This window comes from Pristiophorus japonicus, chromosome 10 (assembly GCF_044704955.1).
Source record: "Pristiophorus japonicus isolate sPriJap1 chromosome 10, sPriJap1.hap1, whole genome shotgun sequence".
Taxonomy (NCBI): Eukaryota; Metazoa; Chordata; class Chondrichthyes; family Pristiophoridae; genus Pristiophorus; species Pristiophorus japonicus.
In genome coordinates, this window is record NC_091986.1 from 30,328,256 (window position 1) to 30,345,804 (window position 17,549).

At 46.8% G+C, this 17,549-nt stretch overlaps 1 protein-coding gene across 9 annotated transcripts in view; it reads left to right on the plus strand.

Annotated features, from left to right (window-relative positions):
- The window catches only part of dachc (dachshund c), a 662,558-nt gene that overhangs the window by 289,695 nt on the left and 355,314 nt on the right, over positions 1-17,549 (plus strand). For all 9 annotated transcript variants that reach the window (XM_070891740.1, XM_070891739.1, XM_070891746.1 and 6 more), the window contains one exon: positions 15,331-15,495. In XM_070891740.1, the coding sequence (XP_070747841.1) occupies positions 15,331-15,495 (165 nt within the window). The remainder of the gene's footprint in view (positions 1-15,330; positions 15,496-17,549) is intronic.

Genomic DNA, 17,549 nt, shown 5'->3' on the forward strand with positions numbered 1-17,549 from the left:
GACCATGAAACTACCGGATTGTCGTAACAATCCATCAGGTTTACTAATGTCCTTTAGGGAAGGAAATCTGACATCCTTACCCGGTCTGGCCTATATGTGACTCCAGACCCACAGCCATGTGGTTGACTCTTAACTGCCCTCTTAAGGGCAATGAGGGATGGACAAAACACTCGCATCCCATGAATGAATTTAAAAAAAATCATTTGCTTTCCGATTGGCCGTGGGAAGGCAGTGGACCACGAGGATGAACATGTCAGGCGACCAATAGCGGGAGTGTGGGGATGGGATAGTCGGAGGCAGGTCACATGATGAAACCGCCAGGAATATGTCCACCCAGAGTTTGCAACCCTCGTGGAAATGCGGAGCAGAAGCCCATTAAAATGAAGTTGCGGCAGCTACAGCACAGCAACTGCAGACATTAACATTGATTTGCTGATGCTTTGGAAAATGAAAACATCCAATCAAACGCTCGCCTTGATGGTCTCGAGGATAAAGGTGCCATCCATTGTTTGATTCCACAACCAAACTTCAGTTCAATATTACTTCAGTTACGTGGATTGGCTGGAGAAGCTGGGTTTGTTCACCTTAGAGCAGAGAAGATTGAGAGGAGCTTTGATAAAGGTGTTCAAAATCATGAGGGGTCTGGAGCGGGTAGATAGAGAGAAACCTTTCCCATTGGCGGAAGGGTCAAGAACCAGAGGACACAGATTTAAGGTGATTGGCGACAAGAGGAAAATCTTTTTTACGTAGCGAGCGGTTATGATCTGGAATGTACTGCCTGAAAGGGCAGTGGAGGCAAATTCGATTGTGGATTTCAAAAGGGAATTGGATAAGCACCCAAAGGAAAATAAATTGTAGGGCTACGGAGAAAGGTCAGGGGATTAAGTCTAGCTTAAGTGTTCTTGCAGGGAGACGGCATGGGCTCGATGGGCCGAACGGCCTCCTTCTGTGCTGTAACCATTCTATGATTTAAACGAGGCAACATAGATAAGAAGCGCTACCTCACTGAAATAAAACTGTCTGGACTCCCACCTGGCACCAGGCCTGATTGACTAGCCGACGTGCATGAACGGGATTTTGGCCACAGGAGGCCACAGCTGGTGACCCGTGGGGAACAGTCTTGCTCCTCCTGGTCCACTGTGAAGTCCAAAGAGAAGGAAGTTTTTAATATGTGCATTAGCCTTTTCTGGCCAGTTGGCATCTCCCGCCATGGTTCTGCTGTCGGGCGATAATATTATATCGCAGTACCGATCACATCCTTGGCCCATGACTTCTGCCTATTAAGTAAACCACCTGCCTGATTTTCACAGGAGCCTCATCCAGGGCCTGATTCACAGCCTTTCAAAAACAACAGCAACAACTTGATTTTATATAGCGCCTTTAATGTAGTTGTCATGCATGTAATCTTTATGTAACAACACTGCAATACTGTATATACATAAGAAATGCACACCTTGACCACACGGGGGTGAACTTGTGGGAGACACTCCTCACCTGGTCACCCAGGTATATAAAGGGAGGTCCCACGCAGGGTCATCACTTCTGGGTCCTGTGAATAAAGGTTCAGGTCATGGAGTGACCTTGTCCATAGAATGTGCCTCGTGTGGATTTGTGGTATTGTGTAAGGATATTGTATTGGCGATGAGAAACGGGAATCAACGACCCACGAGAATGGCCACCGGCAGCACAGCTGAATGGTACTGTGTTGGTGAGGACTGGGACGATTTCATTGAGAGGCTCCAGCAGAGTTTTGTCATGAAGGACTGGCTGGGAGACGCAGTGGCCGACAAGCAAAGGGCTCATATGCTGACCAGCTGTGGATCTAAGACTTACGCACTCATGAAAGACCTGCTAGTACCCGAGAAGCCGGTGGACAAAACCTTTGAAGAGCTCAGCAAACTAATCAGTGAGCACCTCAAACTGGCGAGTAGTGTGCACATGGCCCGACACAGATTCTATACCCACCAACGTCGGGAAGGACAGAGCATACCGGATTTCGTTGCGGACCTCCGGCACTTGGCCAGCCCCTATAAGTTCACAGATGCCTGCAGGGGGGAGATGCTGGGGGATTTTTTATTGAGGGCATCGGTCATGTTGGGATTTTCAGAAAGCTAATTGAGACCAAGGACTTGACATTGGAAGTGGCGGCGTTGATGGCTCAGACTTTTATGGTGGGGGAGGAGGAAACCAAGATAATATACGCGCTCAATTCTGCCTCCAACGTGGATGGATCAGGGAGTCAATATCATAAACGCGACTCAGAGCCCCGCAGGCAGGCAAGGGCAGTTCGACACACCCCAAGCAGCAATAGACCTAAGAGTAAGTCTCCAACAGAGACAAAGCCAGACTGAACGGACATTTACACCATCCCAGTGGACAATGCGGCCCGGGATGGGGCCATTGACACCCACTAACAGGGTGCTCAAGAACAGTCAAAGGGACAATCAGCGAGAAATGCCTTGTAACAGATCTTTTGTTCATAACAATGGGAATCTCAGTTCATGCTGGAGGTGTGGGGGCAGACATGCTGCCAGGACTTGCAGGTTTCAACAGTTCGCCTGCAGAAATTGTAACCTTAGTGGCCATTTAGCCAGAATGTGCAGAAAGCCTGTAACTAGGCTAATATATGAGGCGGATGAACCAGATGAGGGGTCTGCGAGGCAGGATGACGCTTGGGGAAAATCAATGGACGTTGAAGTTCAGCGGGTTCATGTGGCAAGCATTCACAGCTCATATACCAAAACACCACCTATGATGATGAAAGTCCGATTAAACGGCACCCCTGTATGCATGGAGCTGGACACGAGGGCCAGCCAGTCACTCATGAGTGTTCAACAATTCGAAAAGCTGTGGCCACTCAAAGCCAGCAGACCCAAACTAGAATGCATTGAGACACAATTACGGACGTACACCAAAGAAATCATTCCAGTGCTAGGCAGTGCAATGTTGGCGGTCACACACAATGGATCGGTGAACCGGCTGCCGCTCTGGATTGTCCCGGGCAATGGTCCCGCACTGTTGGGGAGGAGCTGGTTAGCTGAGGTGAACTGGAAATGGGGGGATGTGCACGCCATGCCATCTGTGGAGCGAAGTTCATGCTCACAAGTCCTACAGCAATTTGAGTCACTATTTCAACCTGGCGTCGGGATGTTCAAAGGTACCAAAGTAGTGATACGCATCACCCCGGACGCCAGACCAGTGCACCACAAAGCCAGAGCTATGCCGCATGTGATGCGGGAGAAAATTGAGAGCGAGTTGGACCGATTGCTGAGAGAGGGCATCATCTTGCCAGTTGAATTCAGCGACTGGCGAGCCCCATCGTTCCCGACCTAAAATTGGATGGCTCGGTCAGGATCAGTGGCGACTACAAGGCCACTAACAACCAGGTGTCTCGACAAGACCAATATCCACTCCCGATAGCAGAGGACCTTTTTGCCACGCTGTCAAGCGGCAAGCTGTTCACCAAGTTGGACCTCACTTCAGCCTACATGACCCAGGAACTGGCCGACAAATCTAAACTACTGACTGCCATCACCACGCACAAGGGTTTATAACAGGTGCCCGTTTGGCATTCGATCAGCGGCCGCGATTTTTCAAAGAAACATGGAAAGCCTGCTCAAATCCATTCCTGGAACAATCGTATTTCAGGACGACATCCTCATCACCGGTCGTGACACCGAGGAACACCTCCACAACCTGGATGTCAATGCGTCAGCTCATATACAGTGATGGGCTCTCACGCTGGCTGTTTATGACTACTCCATCCGGCACCGGCCCGGCACTGAAAATTGCGCTGACGCGCTCAGCAGGCTTCCACTGGCCACCACTGAGGGGGCAGTGGAGCAAAGCGCTGAGATGGTCATGGCTGTCGATGCCTTTGACAGCGCAGGCTCCCCCATCACAGCCCGCCAGATCAAAATCTGGACCAACAGAGATCTCCTCCTATCTCTGGCTAAGAAATATGTCCTGATTGGGGATTGGGCGCCCGCACACGGAGCATGCCCTGAGGAGGTCAGACCGTTCCACAGACGGATGGATGAGCTTTCCATACAAGCCAACTGCCTACTATGGGGCAGCCGGATAGTTATGCCCCAGAAGGGGAGGGAAGCATTCATCAGGGAACTCCACAACGAGCACCCAGGCATCGTGCTGATGAAGGCCATTGCCCAGTCACATGTGTGGTGGCCGGGAATTGATTCAGACCTGGAACACTGTGTTCACAGGTGCACGACGTGTGCCCAGCTAGGTAATGCCCTCAGGGAGGCCCTGCTCAGCCCGTGGCCCTGGCCCACCAGGCCATGGTCACGTATTCACGTAGACTACGTGGGCTCGTCCATGGGAAAAATGTTTCTCATTGTGGTTGATGCGTACTCGAAATGGGTTGAGTGCATGATTTTGAATTCGTGCACGACATCCACCACCGTGGAGAGTCTGCGTGCGGTCTTTGCAACCCACGGCTTGCCGGACATCCTTGTTAGCGATAATGGCCTATGTTTCACAAGCTACGAATTCCGGGAGTTCATGCCGGGTAATGGCATTAACCATGTCAGGACAGCACCGTTCAAGCCGGCCTCCAAATCATAAAACAAGGCATGCTCCGGATTCAAGGACCCTCCCTTCACTGCCACCTATCGCGCCTCCTGTTGGCCTATAGGTCCCGACTCCCTCGCTCACGGGGGTCCCACCCGCGGAGCTACTCATGAAACAAACACTCAAAACTCGGCTGTCCCTCATTCATCCAGTACTTTCCGACATTGTTGAGGGCAAGCGCCAGTCCCAAAACAAGTACCATGACCGAAATTCAAGGGGAAGCTGTATAGAAATTGATGACCCCGTATTTGTTCTCAGTCACGCTTTGGGGCCCAAATGACTTGAGGGTACTGTAATAGACAAAGAGGGGAAGAGGGTCAGCGTGGTTAAACTTAACAATGGGCAGATATGCTGCAAGCATCTGGACCAAGTAAAAAAAAAGGTTCAGCATGGACACTGAGGAACCTGAGGAAGATCATGAGATGGTGCTCACACCACCGCCAGCGAACGAGCAACAGGAACATTCAGCAGCATGCACAGTCCCTGCGGCCAGCCCAGACAGGCCGGAATCACCACAGGTGACAGACATGCATACCAAGGCTCAACAACCAGAGTCCCAACTGCGGCGCTCCACGAGAGCGCACAGACCACCCGAGAGACTTAACCTATGATCCCAATAAGATGTTGAGGGGGAGGTGATGTCATGTATGTAACCTTTATGTAACAACACTGCAATACTGTATATACGTAAGAAATGCGCACCTTGACCACAGTGGGTGAACTTGTGGGAGACACTCCTCACCTGGTCATCCAGGTATATAAAGGGAGGTCCCATGCAGGATCATCACTTCTTGGTCCTGTGAATAAAGGTTCAGGTCATGGAGTGACCTTGTCCATAGATTGTGCCTCGTGTGGGTTTGTGGTATTGTGTAAGGACATTACAGTAGTGAAACGTCCCAAGGCGCTTCACATAAGTATTATGAGATAAAAAATGTGACGCCGAGCTGCATAAGTAGAAATTATCACAGGTGACCAAAAGTTTGGTCAAAGAGGTATGTTTTAAGGAGTGTCTTGAAGGAGGAAAGAGAGGTAGAGAGGCAGAGAGGTTTAGGCAGGGAGTTTCAGAGCTTTGGGTCTCGGCAAGAGAAGGCACGGACACCAATGGTTGAGCAATTATAATCAGGGATGTTCAAGAGGGCAGAATTAGAGGAGCGCAGACATCTCGGAGGGTTGTGGAGCTGGAGGAGATTACAGAGATAGGGAGGGGCAAGGCCATGGAGGGATTTGAAAACAAGGATGAGAATTTTGAAATCGAGGAGTTGCTTAACCAGAAGCCAATGCAGGTTAACAAATGGGTGAGCGGGTAGATCACCTCTTTCAACCTAAGAGTTTACCAACTGCTGGTGAGGCAGAATATTTGATAGTTGGGCAATATAGTGGACTCATGTCAAGGAGCGTTGGCCAGTTTCAAGTAGCCTCAATGCCTATCTGATCCAGTGGGCCTAAAAGGTCAGGTTCATGGTATGAACATATTAACTGCATACAGCTAGAACACAGAAAACCAAGATTGCCACAGTTGCTTGTGAGGTCAGCATATTATTTGGATATTTTCTTCCATAAGGAGAAATTCTAATTGCGCTTTTTCCTTGACCTGCTATTTGCATTAATTCATCAAAGCATTTGTAGACACTGGTTAATTTAAAACCAACTGGTACCTGCTTTATTTACTTCTCTCACACTGTTTTATAGATTTTGTACAGGTGCCAATGCTGACTTCTTTTCTTTCCTGTTGTACTGTGGAGCCTCTTGTACTTTTAATTATATTTAACATTGTCGATGGCAGTGTCTGCGGGGGGGGGGGGGGGGGGGGGGGGGGGTGCGGGAGGTGGACGGAAATCACAGGAAGTCTGCTTTTTTTCCTCCTAAGGAATGGCTGAGGTAATATGGGGGTGGTTCAGGTGCTCATTGCCCTGTGAGCGCAGATGAAGTTGGTGTTTGCTGAAATCACTGCTACCGATGGAGGTGTTCCAATCCACACAGGGGATTGCTGCTGCTGGCATCCTACCTTAAACCCTCTGAATTATAGAACCAAGGTCAGAAGCAATACATTTCTGGTTTTATTTCCGCCAACACTGTGCGTGTCCTGTTCCTGAGATGGAAAGGTGGACCCCTACAAATGCCTGTTTGCAGCTTAACAACAACAACAACTTGCATTTATATAGTCCCTTTAATGTAGTAAAACATCCCAAGGCGCTTCACAGGAGCATTATCAAACAAACTTTGACACCGAGCCACAAAAGGAGGTATTGGGACAGGTGACCAAAAACTTGGTCAAAGAGGTAGGTTTTAGGACCGTCTTAAAGGAGGAGAGAGAGATAGAGAGGTGGAGAGGCTGAGGGAGGGAATTCCAGAGGCAGCTGAAGGCACAGCCATTAAAGGTATAGCAAAGAAAATCGGAGATACGCAAGAGGCCAGAATAGGAAGAGCACAGACATCTTGGAGGATTGTAGGGATAGAAAAGATTGCAAAGATAGAGAGGAGAAAGGCCATGGAGGGATTTGAAAACAAGAATGAGAATTTTAAAATTGAGGCATTGCTGGGCCGGGAGCCAATTAGATCAGCAAGCATCGGGGTGATAAGTGGACAGGATTGGTTCAAGTTAGGATATGGGTTGCAGAGCTTTGGATGTATTCATTGGATATATTCAAGAGGAAATTAGATATGACCCTTATGGCTAAGGGGATCAAGGGGTATGGAGAGAAAGCAGGAAAGGGGGTACTGAGGGAATGATCAACCATGATCTTATTGACTGGTGGTGCAGGCTTGAAGGGCCGAATGGCCCACTCCTGCACCTATTTTCTATGTTTCTATGTTTCTATGTTAAGTTGGTAGCACTCTCATCTCTGAGTCACAGGGTTGTTGGTTTAAATCCCACTCTAGAGTGGTGCAGTGCTGAGGGAGTGCAGCACTGCCGGAGGTGCCGTCTTTCAGATGAGACTTTAAACCAAGGTCCCTTCTGCCCTCTTCGGTGGACGTAAATGCTCCACTGTTTCAAAGAGGAGCAGGGGAGTTATCCCTGGTGTCCTGGACTATATTTATCTCTCAATCCACATCATCAATAAAACAGATTATCACATTGCTGTCTGTGGGAGCTTGCTGTGCAAAAATTGGCTGCCGCGTTTCCTACATGACAACAGTGACTGCACTTCAAATAGTGATTAATTGGTTGCAAGCCGAGACATCCTTGAGTCATAAAAGGCACGATATAAATGCCAAGTCTTTATTTTTTTCATAATGTTGCTGCGATGTCAATTAATTCTTTGATTGTAATGCCTCCCATTCTTTATTCTGCTGAAATGCAACTAATATGATTCCTGGATTGAAGCACAGCAATTGATATTCATGGAGAGAAACAAGATCAATGCCAAGCTGTGTGTCACTTCCAGAGTGCGTCAACAGTTGCAGACTCAGTTTGCAAATGACCTATGCATGCTGCTGTTTTCTGCATTTATCTGTTAGAATGCAAACAAGCTTTTAAATGATGTGCCCCTTCTTCTCAGCTGGAAAATCAGCTTCGTACCATCTGCCTATCAGATGTTTTAGAAACTAGGACTGCGTATTAATGCCACATGTTTGTTTCTCCCCTCCCGCCGCCCCCCACACCCCCCCACACCCCCCCACCCCTGCAGACGCTACATTCGTATTGCTAATAGCAGCTCCTGAGTCATGTCACTGAAATGTGTGCAATGGCTGAGTAATGAGATATTTATAAAACTGCCCGCATCTCTGAATAAACAGGAGTCAGAACACCAGATGATATCCAGTAAATAGTTCCTTCGAAGATCTTTCTCGACTTCTGTGAGATATCAGTTAGTAAGAGGAGACATCTATCTCTGCTTTCTAGTCCTTGGCCACAGTTCTCCTTGTTTAACTGTGCAGCCTAACTTGCATGAAAGAAAAGAAAGACTTGCATTTATATAGCGCCCTTCATGACCACTGGACGTCTCAAAGCACTTTACAGCCAATGGAGTGTAGCCACTGTTGTAGTGCAGGAAACGTGGCTGCCAATTTGTGCACTCCCACAAACAGGAATGTAATAATGACCAGATAATCTGTTTTTTTTTGATTGAGGGATAAATATTGGCCAGGACACCGGCGATAACTGCCCTGCTCTTCTTCAAAATAGTGCCATGGGATCTTTTACGTCCATCTGAGAGAGAAGACAGGGTCTCAACCAAAAGACAGCTCCCTCAGCACTGCACTTGAGTGCTAATCTTTTGTGTTCAAGACACTGGAGTGGGACTTGAACCCACAACCTTCTGACTCAGAGGCACAAGTGCTACCCACTGAGCCACAGGTAATATGAGAATGTAGGCTTGCTCATTTAAAGGCACAGTGGCCTTGAATGGCTCCCCCCGCAACCCCCCCCCCCAACAAAGATGTTCAGAAAATACATTTGAACCAATGGCGGGAGTGTGGGGGCGGGGCAATTAAAGAAAAGAAAGACTTGCATTTATATAGCGCCTTTCACGACCACCGGATGTCCCAAAGTGCTTTACAGCCAATGAAATACTTTTGGAGTGTAGTCACTGTTGTAATGTGGGAAACACGGCAGCCAATTTGTGCACAGCAAGTTCCCACACAAACAGCGATGTTATAGTGACCAGATAATGTTTTTTTGTTGTGTTGATTGAGGGATAAATATTGGCAAGACACCAGGGATAACTCCCAATTTGCACAATTTACAGCACTGTCATGTGATTATCACTAAGGCTAGTTGAGAATTGGCACCAAGATGCTGCAAGATAAAAGTGCAGTTAAGCTGATTTTATTCAATGCTGGGCAATTTGTTTCTTGAATGACACTTTGACGTGCTGAGCCCATGTTTGGGCGCTCCCAGCTTCGAGGGACCGCAGATTGGGGCATCCATTCATCAATCTCAGGGCTCATTGGGGTCATAGGCCCAGTTATCACCCCCACCTGTGCTCACTGCCATGTGCGGTTCTGTGCTGGGAGCAGCCCATCGTGGAATCACCCCTCCAATTCATCACCATTTAACATTTCCAGTGGCAGACTGGTTTACAGCTTTAAATACTCCACACAGAAAAAGAAAGGACAGATATTTAAAATAGAATTGTTTTGCCAGGTGCTTCCTTCAGTTCAAGTAGCCATTCTGCTGAAAATTCACACACTCAGAATTACATAGTATTGACAGCATAGAAACCAGCCATTTGGCCCAACTGGTCTATGTCGTTGTTTATGCTCCGCACGAGTCTCCTCCCACCCTACTTCACCTAACCCTATCAGCATACCCTTCTATTCATTTCTCCCTCATGTATTTCTCTCTAGCCTCTCCTTAAATGCATCTATGATGTGCTACTGAAGTCCTTCTGACAACACCTGCAGTGAATCATCAACGAAAATTTTTTTTCCAAGGGTATTATATCATAATGGTAAAATGATATCACAGAGCAGTTTTAATTAATTTTATATGACGATGTAAACTACACCCCTGTTAGAAATCTTTTCTTTCACCAGTTTACAATGTACAAGTGTTCTAAATAGGACATATCATGGCCAGATTTATGATAAAGAGCCAGGGTTGCCAACTCTGGTTGGACATATTCCTGGAGGTGTCATCACGTGACCTCCCACCTCCAACTGCACACTCGCCTCTGAGTGAGAAGATTGTGGGTTCAAGTCCCACTCCTTGCACTTGAGCACATAAATCTAGGCTGACACTGCAGTGGAGTACTGAGGGAGCGCTGCACTGTCGGAGGTGCCGCCTTTCAGATGAGATGTTAAATCGAGGCCCCGTCTGCTCTCTCAGGTGGACGTAAACGACCTCATGGCACTATTTTTTGAGGAGGTAACCAAGAGGTAGTGAGTACGATGTAGTATATATGGACTTTAGCAAGGATTTTGATAAGGTCCCGCATCATAGACTGGTCATGAAGGTTAAAGCCCATGGGATCCAGGGCAAAGTGGCAAGTTGGATCCAAAATTGGCTTGGAGGTAGGAAGCAAAGTGTAATAATTGATGGATGTTTTTGTGACTGGAAGGATGTTTCCAGTGGGGTTCCGCAGGGCTCAATACTGGGTCCCTTGCTTTTTGTGGTATATATCAACGATTTTAGATTTGAATATAGGAAGTATGATTAAGAAGTTTGCAGACAACACTAAAATTGGCTGTGTGGTTGATAATGAAGAGGAAAGTCATGAGCTGCAGGAGGATATCAATCTACTGGTCAGGTGGGTAGAGTGACAAATGGAATTTAATTCAGAGAAGTGTGAGGTGATGCACTTTGGGAGGACTAATAAGGAAAGGGTATACACATTAAGTGGTAGGCCACTTAATAGTGTAGATGAACAAAGGGATCTTGGAGTGCTTGTCTACAGATCCCTGAAAGTAGCTGGCCAGGTGGATAAGGTGGTTAAGAAGGCATACGGAATGCTTGCCTTTATTAGCCAAGGCCTAGAATGTAAGAGCAGGGAGGTTATGCTTAAATTATATAATACTTTGGTTAGGCCACAGCTGGAGTATTGTGTGCATTTCTGGTCGCCGTATTGTAGGAAGTTCATGATTGCACTAGAGAGGGTACAGAGGAGATTTACTAGGATGCTGCCTGGAATGGAGAATCTTAGTTATGAGGACAGATTGGATAGGCTGGGTTTGTTCTCATTGGAACAGAGGAGGTTGAGAGGAGACCTCATCCACGTGTACAAAATATTGAGGGGCCTGGACATAGTGGATAGTAAGGGTCTATTTCCATTGGTGGAGGGTCTATTACAAGGGGGCATAGTTTTAAAGTGGTTGGTGGAAGGTTTAGAGGGGATTTGAGGGGGGGGGGGCTTCTTTACACAGAGGGTTGTGGGGATCTGGAACTCGCTGCCTGGAAGAGTGGTGGATGCAGAAACCCTCAGCACTTTTAAGAGATGGTTGGATGGGCACTTAAAGTGCCATAACCTGCAGGGTTACGGACCTAGAGCTGATAATTGGGATTAGACTGGATGACCTTTTGTTGGTCGGCGCAGATATAATGGTAAGTACTGCAGGGAATAGAATATGGCCAGGGTGATCTCCTGGACTAGTTTCGATCACCTAGATGGGTCGGAGAGGAATTTTCCCATATTTTTTCTCCCTAAATTGGCCTGGGTTTTTATCTGGTTTTTGCCTCTCTCAGGAGATCACATGGCTCCGGTTGGGATGGAGTGTAGATGTTTTTAGTGTAAGGGGTGTCGCAGTGGCGTGGGGCACACTGGTTGGGCTGGGTGCTCTTTGGCTTTCCGTTATTGTTCATGGGTTTGTATGTAACCTTAAGGGCTGATGACGAAGGGTCATGTGGCTCTTTGTCGGACGGCGCAGACACTATAGGCCGAAATGGCCTCCTTCTGCGCTGTAAATTTCGATGTTTCTATGTTTCTATTTCAAAGAAGAGCAGGGGAGTTATCCCCGGTGTCCTGGCCAATATTTATCCCTCAACCAACACAACAAAAAAACATTATCTGGTCACTATAACATTGCTGTTTTGTGTGGGAGCTTGCTGTGCACAAATTGGCTGCCACGTTTCCCACACTACAACAGTGACTACACTCCAAAAGTATTTCATTGGCTGTAAAGCACTTTGGGACGTCTGGTGGTCGTGAAAGGCGCTATATAAATCCAAGTCTTTCTTTTCTTACATGCCCCGCCCCCACACTCCCCTCATTGGTTGCCCGACATGTCCATACTCATGCTGCACGGCCTCCCCATGGTCAATTGGAAAGCGAATAGACGCTTCATTACCCCGATTGGATTCTTGACTTGTCAGTCAAAAATAGCGTATTTCCCCACAATCCGATATTTTATAAACAAAAGTGTTCAAAGAGAATGATAAGAAACAGAACTTTTTTTTAATGCCCCTCTTATTTTTTTCTTGGGTTGCTTGAGGCAGTGTCGTAGAGATTTGTCTTTAATTCCTGGAGATGCCTGGGTAATCTTGGAACATCCTCCGCCAGTTATGCTGACAATTATCACCCAGTTGGTCCCACCCGCTGAGATCGCTTTTGCTTTAGCAGACCATGTGGCGGCCTCTTCTTCTATAACAGAAGAACCGTCCACTTAATGCACTGGGCTCTGCTCTTCAGCCATGATCACCAGCAACACAATCTCCGCATTGGAGACGCTTGTTACTGAAAGGGGACGGGGAGAGGGAGGGAAAGAGCGAGGGTCTGCAGCTTGAACTCCGCAATAGGCTTTTAAAAATTAAATTATATATGTTAGAACTTGAACGTTAGAAACCTACTTTTGCGTTGAAAGCCAAAACCTGAAACTTGAACATTTCACAAAAGGTGGAGCAACCTGTGATGGCCTAAGGGCACTGCTCATCAAATGGTTGGAGACGTTCATGTTCGGTTGCACCCTGCATCATTTATCTACGTAGATGATGGTGATTAAAGTGATCAGATGTTGGAGTGGCGTATCACAAAGGCCTTTTAATGTAGATATGTGGAAAAGACTATCTCAGGTTGCCAACCCTCCAGGATTGCCCTGGATTCTCCAACAATTAAAGACAGGACACTGCTGCAAGCAACCCCGGGAGAAAAATCATAGGGGCATTAAAAAAACGTTCTGTTTCCTTTCATTCTGTTTGAACACTTTTGCTTATTCATTTTAAAAATATTGAATGAGAGAAAATACACTGTTTTGAGTGATATCTCCAATATTTCTGACAGTCCAATGGCTGTTTGACTGGGCTGGGCAGACTATTGCGAGTAGTCGAGCCATACATGCCAAGATGGGCCCAAGAAATCTCAGCTGACGAGCCAGGGTAATGGTAAGGGAGCTGCAATTAGGCCACAAGCTTGGGGATGAAAAATAGGCCCAATTTCCTGCTCCCGATCACCATCTGTTGATCCCTGCTGGAAGAGTGACCTCAAGTGCGAACAAGATTGGCCTTGTTTTATAATCTCTGCACTCCTCCCACCCAACCACCTCCCCCCCCCGCCTCCCGATCCCACAACCTACTGTCAAGGTATGCCATATAAAGAATGATACTTGGGGTACGAGAGTGATTGGGACCCATGAACCTTGAGCCAGCAAGGAGTGAATACCATGATGAGATTGGAGGTAGTTTGAAAGGAAAAAAAAGAGCATGTAAATACCTGATTAGCAATGGGATCAATAGTCCTATTATAATATATGTGGACATAGATAATTAAATGTGGTGTATAACGTGATCAGTCCTGAACTGTTAGGAACATGGAAGTGTTAAGCCAACTACCCTAGTAATGCGGTAAGATGCAAATTTAGATAGGCATTCTGGACTTGTGCTTGATTTATCTTTGAGGAATAGGAAGTAACTTTGCAGAACCTTTCCTCAGAAAATGAACTGGCTGGAGCAGTGTCCATGATCAGATTGGGTTGCCCATGTTCTTTAGAAGGACTAAATGTCCCTGACATTCTGATGATGAGGCCCAAGTCAGATAATGAAGCTCTACTTGTCATTAATTCCATTGGTTCATCTTATGTCCGTGCTCAAATGAGATCTATTAATCATTAGATTATCATCACCTATAGGTTACGCAATAAAAAAAAACAACTGTGAGAGTTTTTGTAAAGCACTTAATAATCAACATGGTTTGCTAATGGGACATTCTTCTAACTTCTAATTCGAAACATAAGACAACTTGGAACGTTAACATGGCATAATCTTCCAAGTTGTCTCAGAGCTTATCATAACAGCTGGACTCAGCTCAAGGGCTGCAAGGAGGTACCGCATTCGCTGCCGAACACATGGGCCAGCTTACTTGACAACAGGAAATTGGCATCTGTCATCCATAACCAGCCTGATGTGAATCCCCAGTGTCACAGCCTGGACCAAGCAAATGACAAAGTCAGGCAGTAGGAGCTTTCAAACACATGGAGCAGCAAACTCCACACGGCGTTAGACTCGGACACTTTCTTCAATTCTGATGCAAACTTACAACAAGTGTACAAGGAGGGCTTCACCGATGAAAGGGTGTCAGGTGCATTGATTGGTTTGGATGAGTTGTGGCAAATTTACAACGCTCTTCTCTCTCCCTTTTCTCTCCTTTTTTCTTGAAGGCGGTGATTCCGGCCTAGGTTTTAACGTAGCAGGTGGTGACAGGCCTCTAATATATCTCCCAAGTGGTTTTCTTCATTTCTGATCTTGAGGTTGATTGTTGACTGACTAATTAACGATGAAGTGGCATTACAACAACAACAACAACAACTTGCATTTATATCGCGCCTTTAACATAGCAAAACCATCCTAAGGCATTTCACAAGAGCAGTTATCAGACATAATGCGATGCCAAGCCACGTACAGCGATATTAGGACAGATGACCAAAAGTTAGGTCGGTTTCAAGGAGTTTCCTAAAGGAGGAGAAGGAGATCGAGAGGTTTAAGGAGGGAATTGCAGATGTTAGGGTACAGGCAGCTGAAGGCACAACCACCAATGGTGGGGCAATTAAAATCAGGGGTGTGCAAGAGGCCAGAATTGGAGGAACGCAGAGATCCTGGAGTGCTTTAGTGCTGAATGAGATTACAGAGCTAGGGAGAGGCGAGGCCATGGAGGGATTTGAAAACCAGGATGAGAATTTTAAATTCGAGGCGTTGCCGGACCGGGAGCCAATGTAGGTCAGCAAGCACAGGGGTGATGGGCGAACGAGTGAGGATACGGCCAGTAGAGTTTTGGATGGGCTGAAGTTTAGGGAGTTTATAATACACCATCATTGACTAAAGGTGTTTGCCTAGCTCACAATGTGTCTTTTCTTGTCTTGTCTCCTCTTTATCAGGTCTCACAGCGGCAGCAGCAGCCGCTGCCGCAGCAGCTACCAACGCTGCCATCGCAGAGGCCATGAAGGCAAAGAAGATCAAACTAGAAGCCATGAACAGTTTCCATGGTAACAGTAATCAGCACGGCACAGAGTCGGAAAATGGTGACATGAACTCCAGTCTTGGTGAGTTCTCTCAACAATTAAGCTACGAATTAAGAGCCCCACTAATATTGGACAAGAAATATAATCTGTAACAAAAGAAATTAACAATCTCATTCTTGCAAATACTGTGACATGACAATTTAGCACAGGCTTTGCTGAACAGTACGAGATTTGCCACTCATCCCATTTCAATGGACTGATATATTGGACACAAAGGCCCAGAATTTCCTGGAATGTTACAGAGTAACTATGGCTTGGCCGCTTTTTTTCCCGATGGAAATTTGCACATAACTGATTTACACCGGTTTTACACCGAAACATCCACTTTGCACGAATTGCCCTGATCATTTGCTCTGCTCCCCAGTTTCATCCGCACAAACCCCAATTGGCTTATTAGCATAGCCCTGCCAACTATGCAAAAGCCCAGAGGGGTTGGGGGGACAGGGACATTGCCCCCTTCTTTAAGGCCCGTTACCGCCTCTTAGAGGGGAGCTAAGGCCTTACCGACCGTTGGTGGGTGGCGGGGCCAACCCATCTGCAATTGTCCCCGGGCCGGAGGTGTCCGCCGCACCCAGCGCTCCGACCCATTTTCGGCTGCGTGCCGACCCCTTACCGCCTGGAGGGAACCCTTTCTCCGCCCCCGCGGGTAAACTTGCCCTGTGGGAGCACGTGCCCCCGACAGCTTCGCAAGGCAGGAAGCTGCGAGTGGCTGGGCGGTGCGGCCGCCCTTAACGGGGAGGGCGCACCGCCGCATACAACCTTTTGTTTTAATTGTCGGCTGACTCCTGACTCCCGACATGGTCAGCGCGATGGTGATGGACACCGCCCTGCTCCCGACTCAAACCCACCCCTACTCCACCTCAAACAGCGACCCAAAGCACTGGGACACAGTATCAGATTTAAAGAGACAAATTTTCCGGCTCTTCCCTCTGACTCCTGGTAAATTTCCTATTAATTCGAAGTGCCCTCCCCAATTTCCAGCTGAGGGCAACTTCGGCCCCTGTGAGTTTCCTGCATTTACAGCAAGTTCTGAACGGGTGTAAATTCATGCCCAAAAGTGCAGCAGGACCTGAAATCACTATTTTTGATGATGTTCAGTGATTCCTTTCAGCATTTTTATTAATTTCTCCTTATGTGGAGCTACACTGGATTTTCTGTAACCTTGAATGCTTTTTTTTATGACATCAGCATCTGTTCCATTAAGAAAAAGAAAAGCTTGCACAATTGCATTTTCTTAAACATGCTGCGCTTAATGTGGACAAATGGTGGTTTGATGGCTTCAAACTTTAACGTTCATAACCCGATTGTTTCCATTGATTTCCGTGTGTTTTACATTGGTTTTTACGTTCTGGCGAATGATGATGCGATTCAGAAAATTTGGGTGGAAATTTGCGTCGTTAAGATCGCTGTAAAAACCAGTGTAAGTTTCGCGTCAAGGCGTTCCAGGAAATTCCAGGTCAATAGGTGTGTGTGTGTTTGTTTTTGAAGTACACTTCTGTGTTGAATGATGTGGAATCATTAATAAATGTAAGACTACTAAGATTCTTCAAATTAGTTTTAATTTTCGTTATCAGCAATGCTCAAGCAGCGATTCCACCCCTTTCCCTCCCTTCCCGATCCTATCCTCTCCCACTCCACATCAGGCTTTGGACTTAAAACAGTATGGCTTTGAAGATTACAGGCTCTGTATTTCTGTAAATAGTTTGTTGTTGGACTAGATGGGGAACAACTGTATAAATAATTCTGATAGCTTCATTGCCCAATACCAACAATTGGTATTGCTAGTACATTATAGGAAAATTCAGTAGCCCTGGTATTAGTGTTGCCACAAAATGTGGTCACGACAGTATCTATTTTAATGGCTTGACAATTGAGGGAGTTCGCAAAGAGTTTTCTTTGCAATTTTCTCTATGAGTTACTTTCCGCCCCCTCCCTATCGTGAAGGTGTTGACATGTTGCTGATGTACATTTGCACGGGTGCCAGGCTTCTTCCGGTACCTTACCCAAGCGACCATTATCAAGTGCGATCCTTCGCGGTGAGCATCAGTAACGCCATTTGACTAGGCAGGGCATCA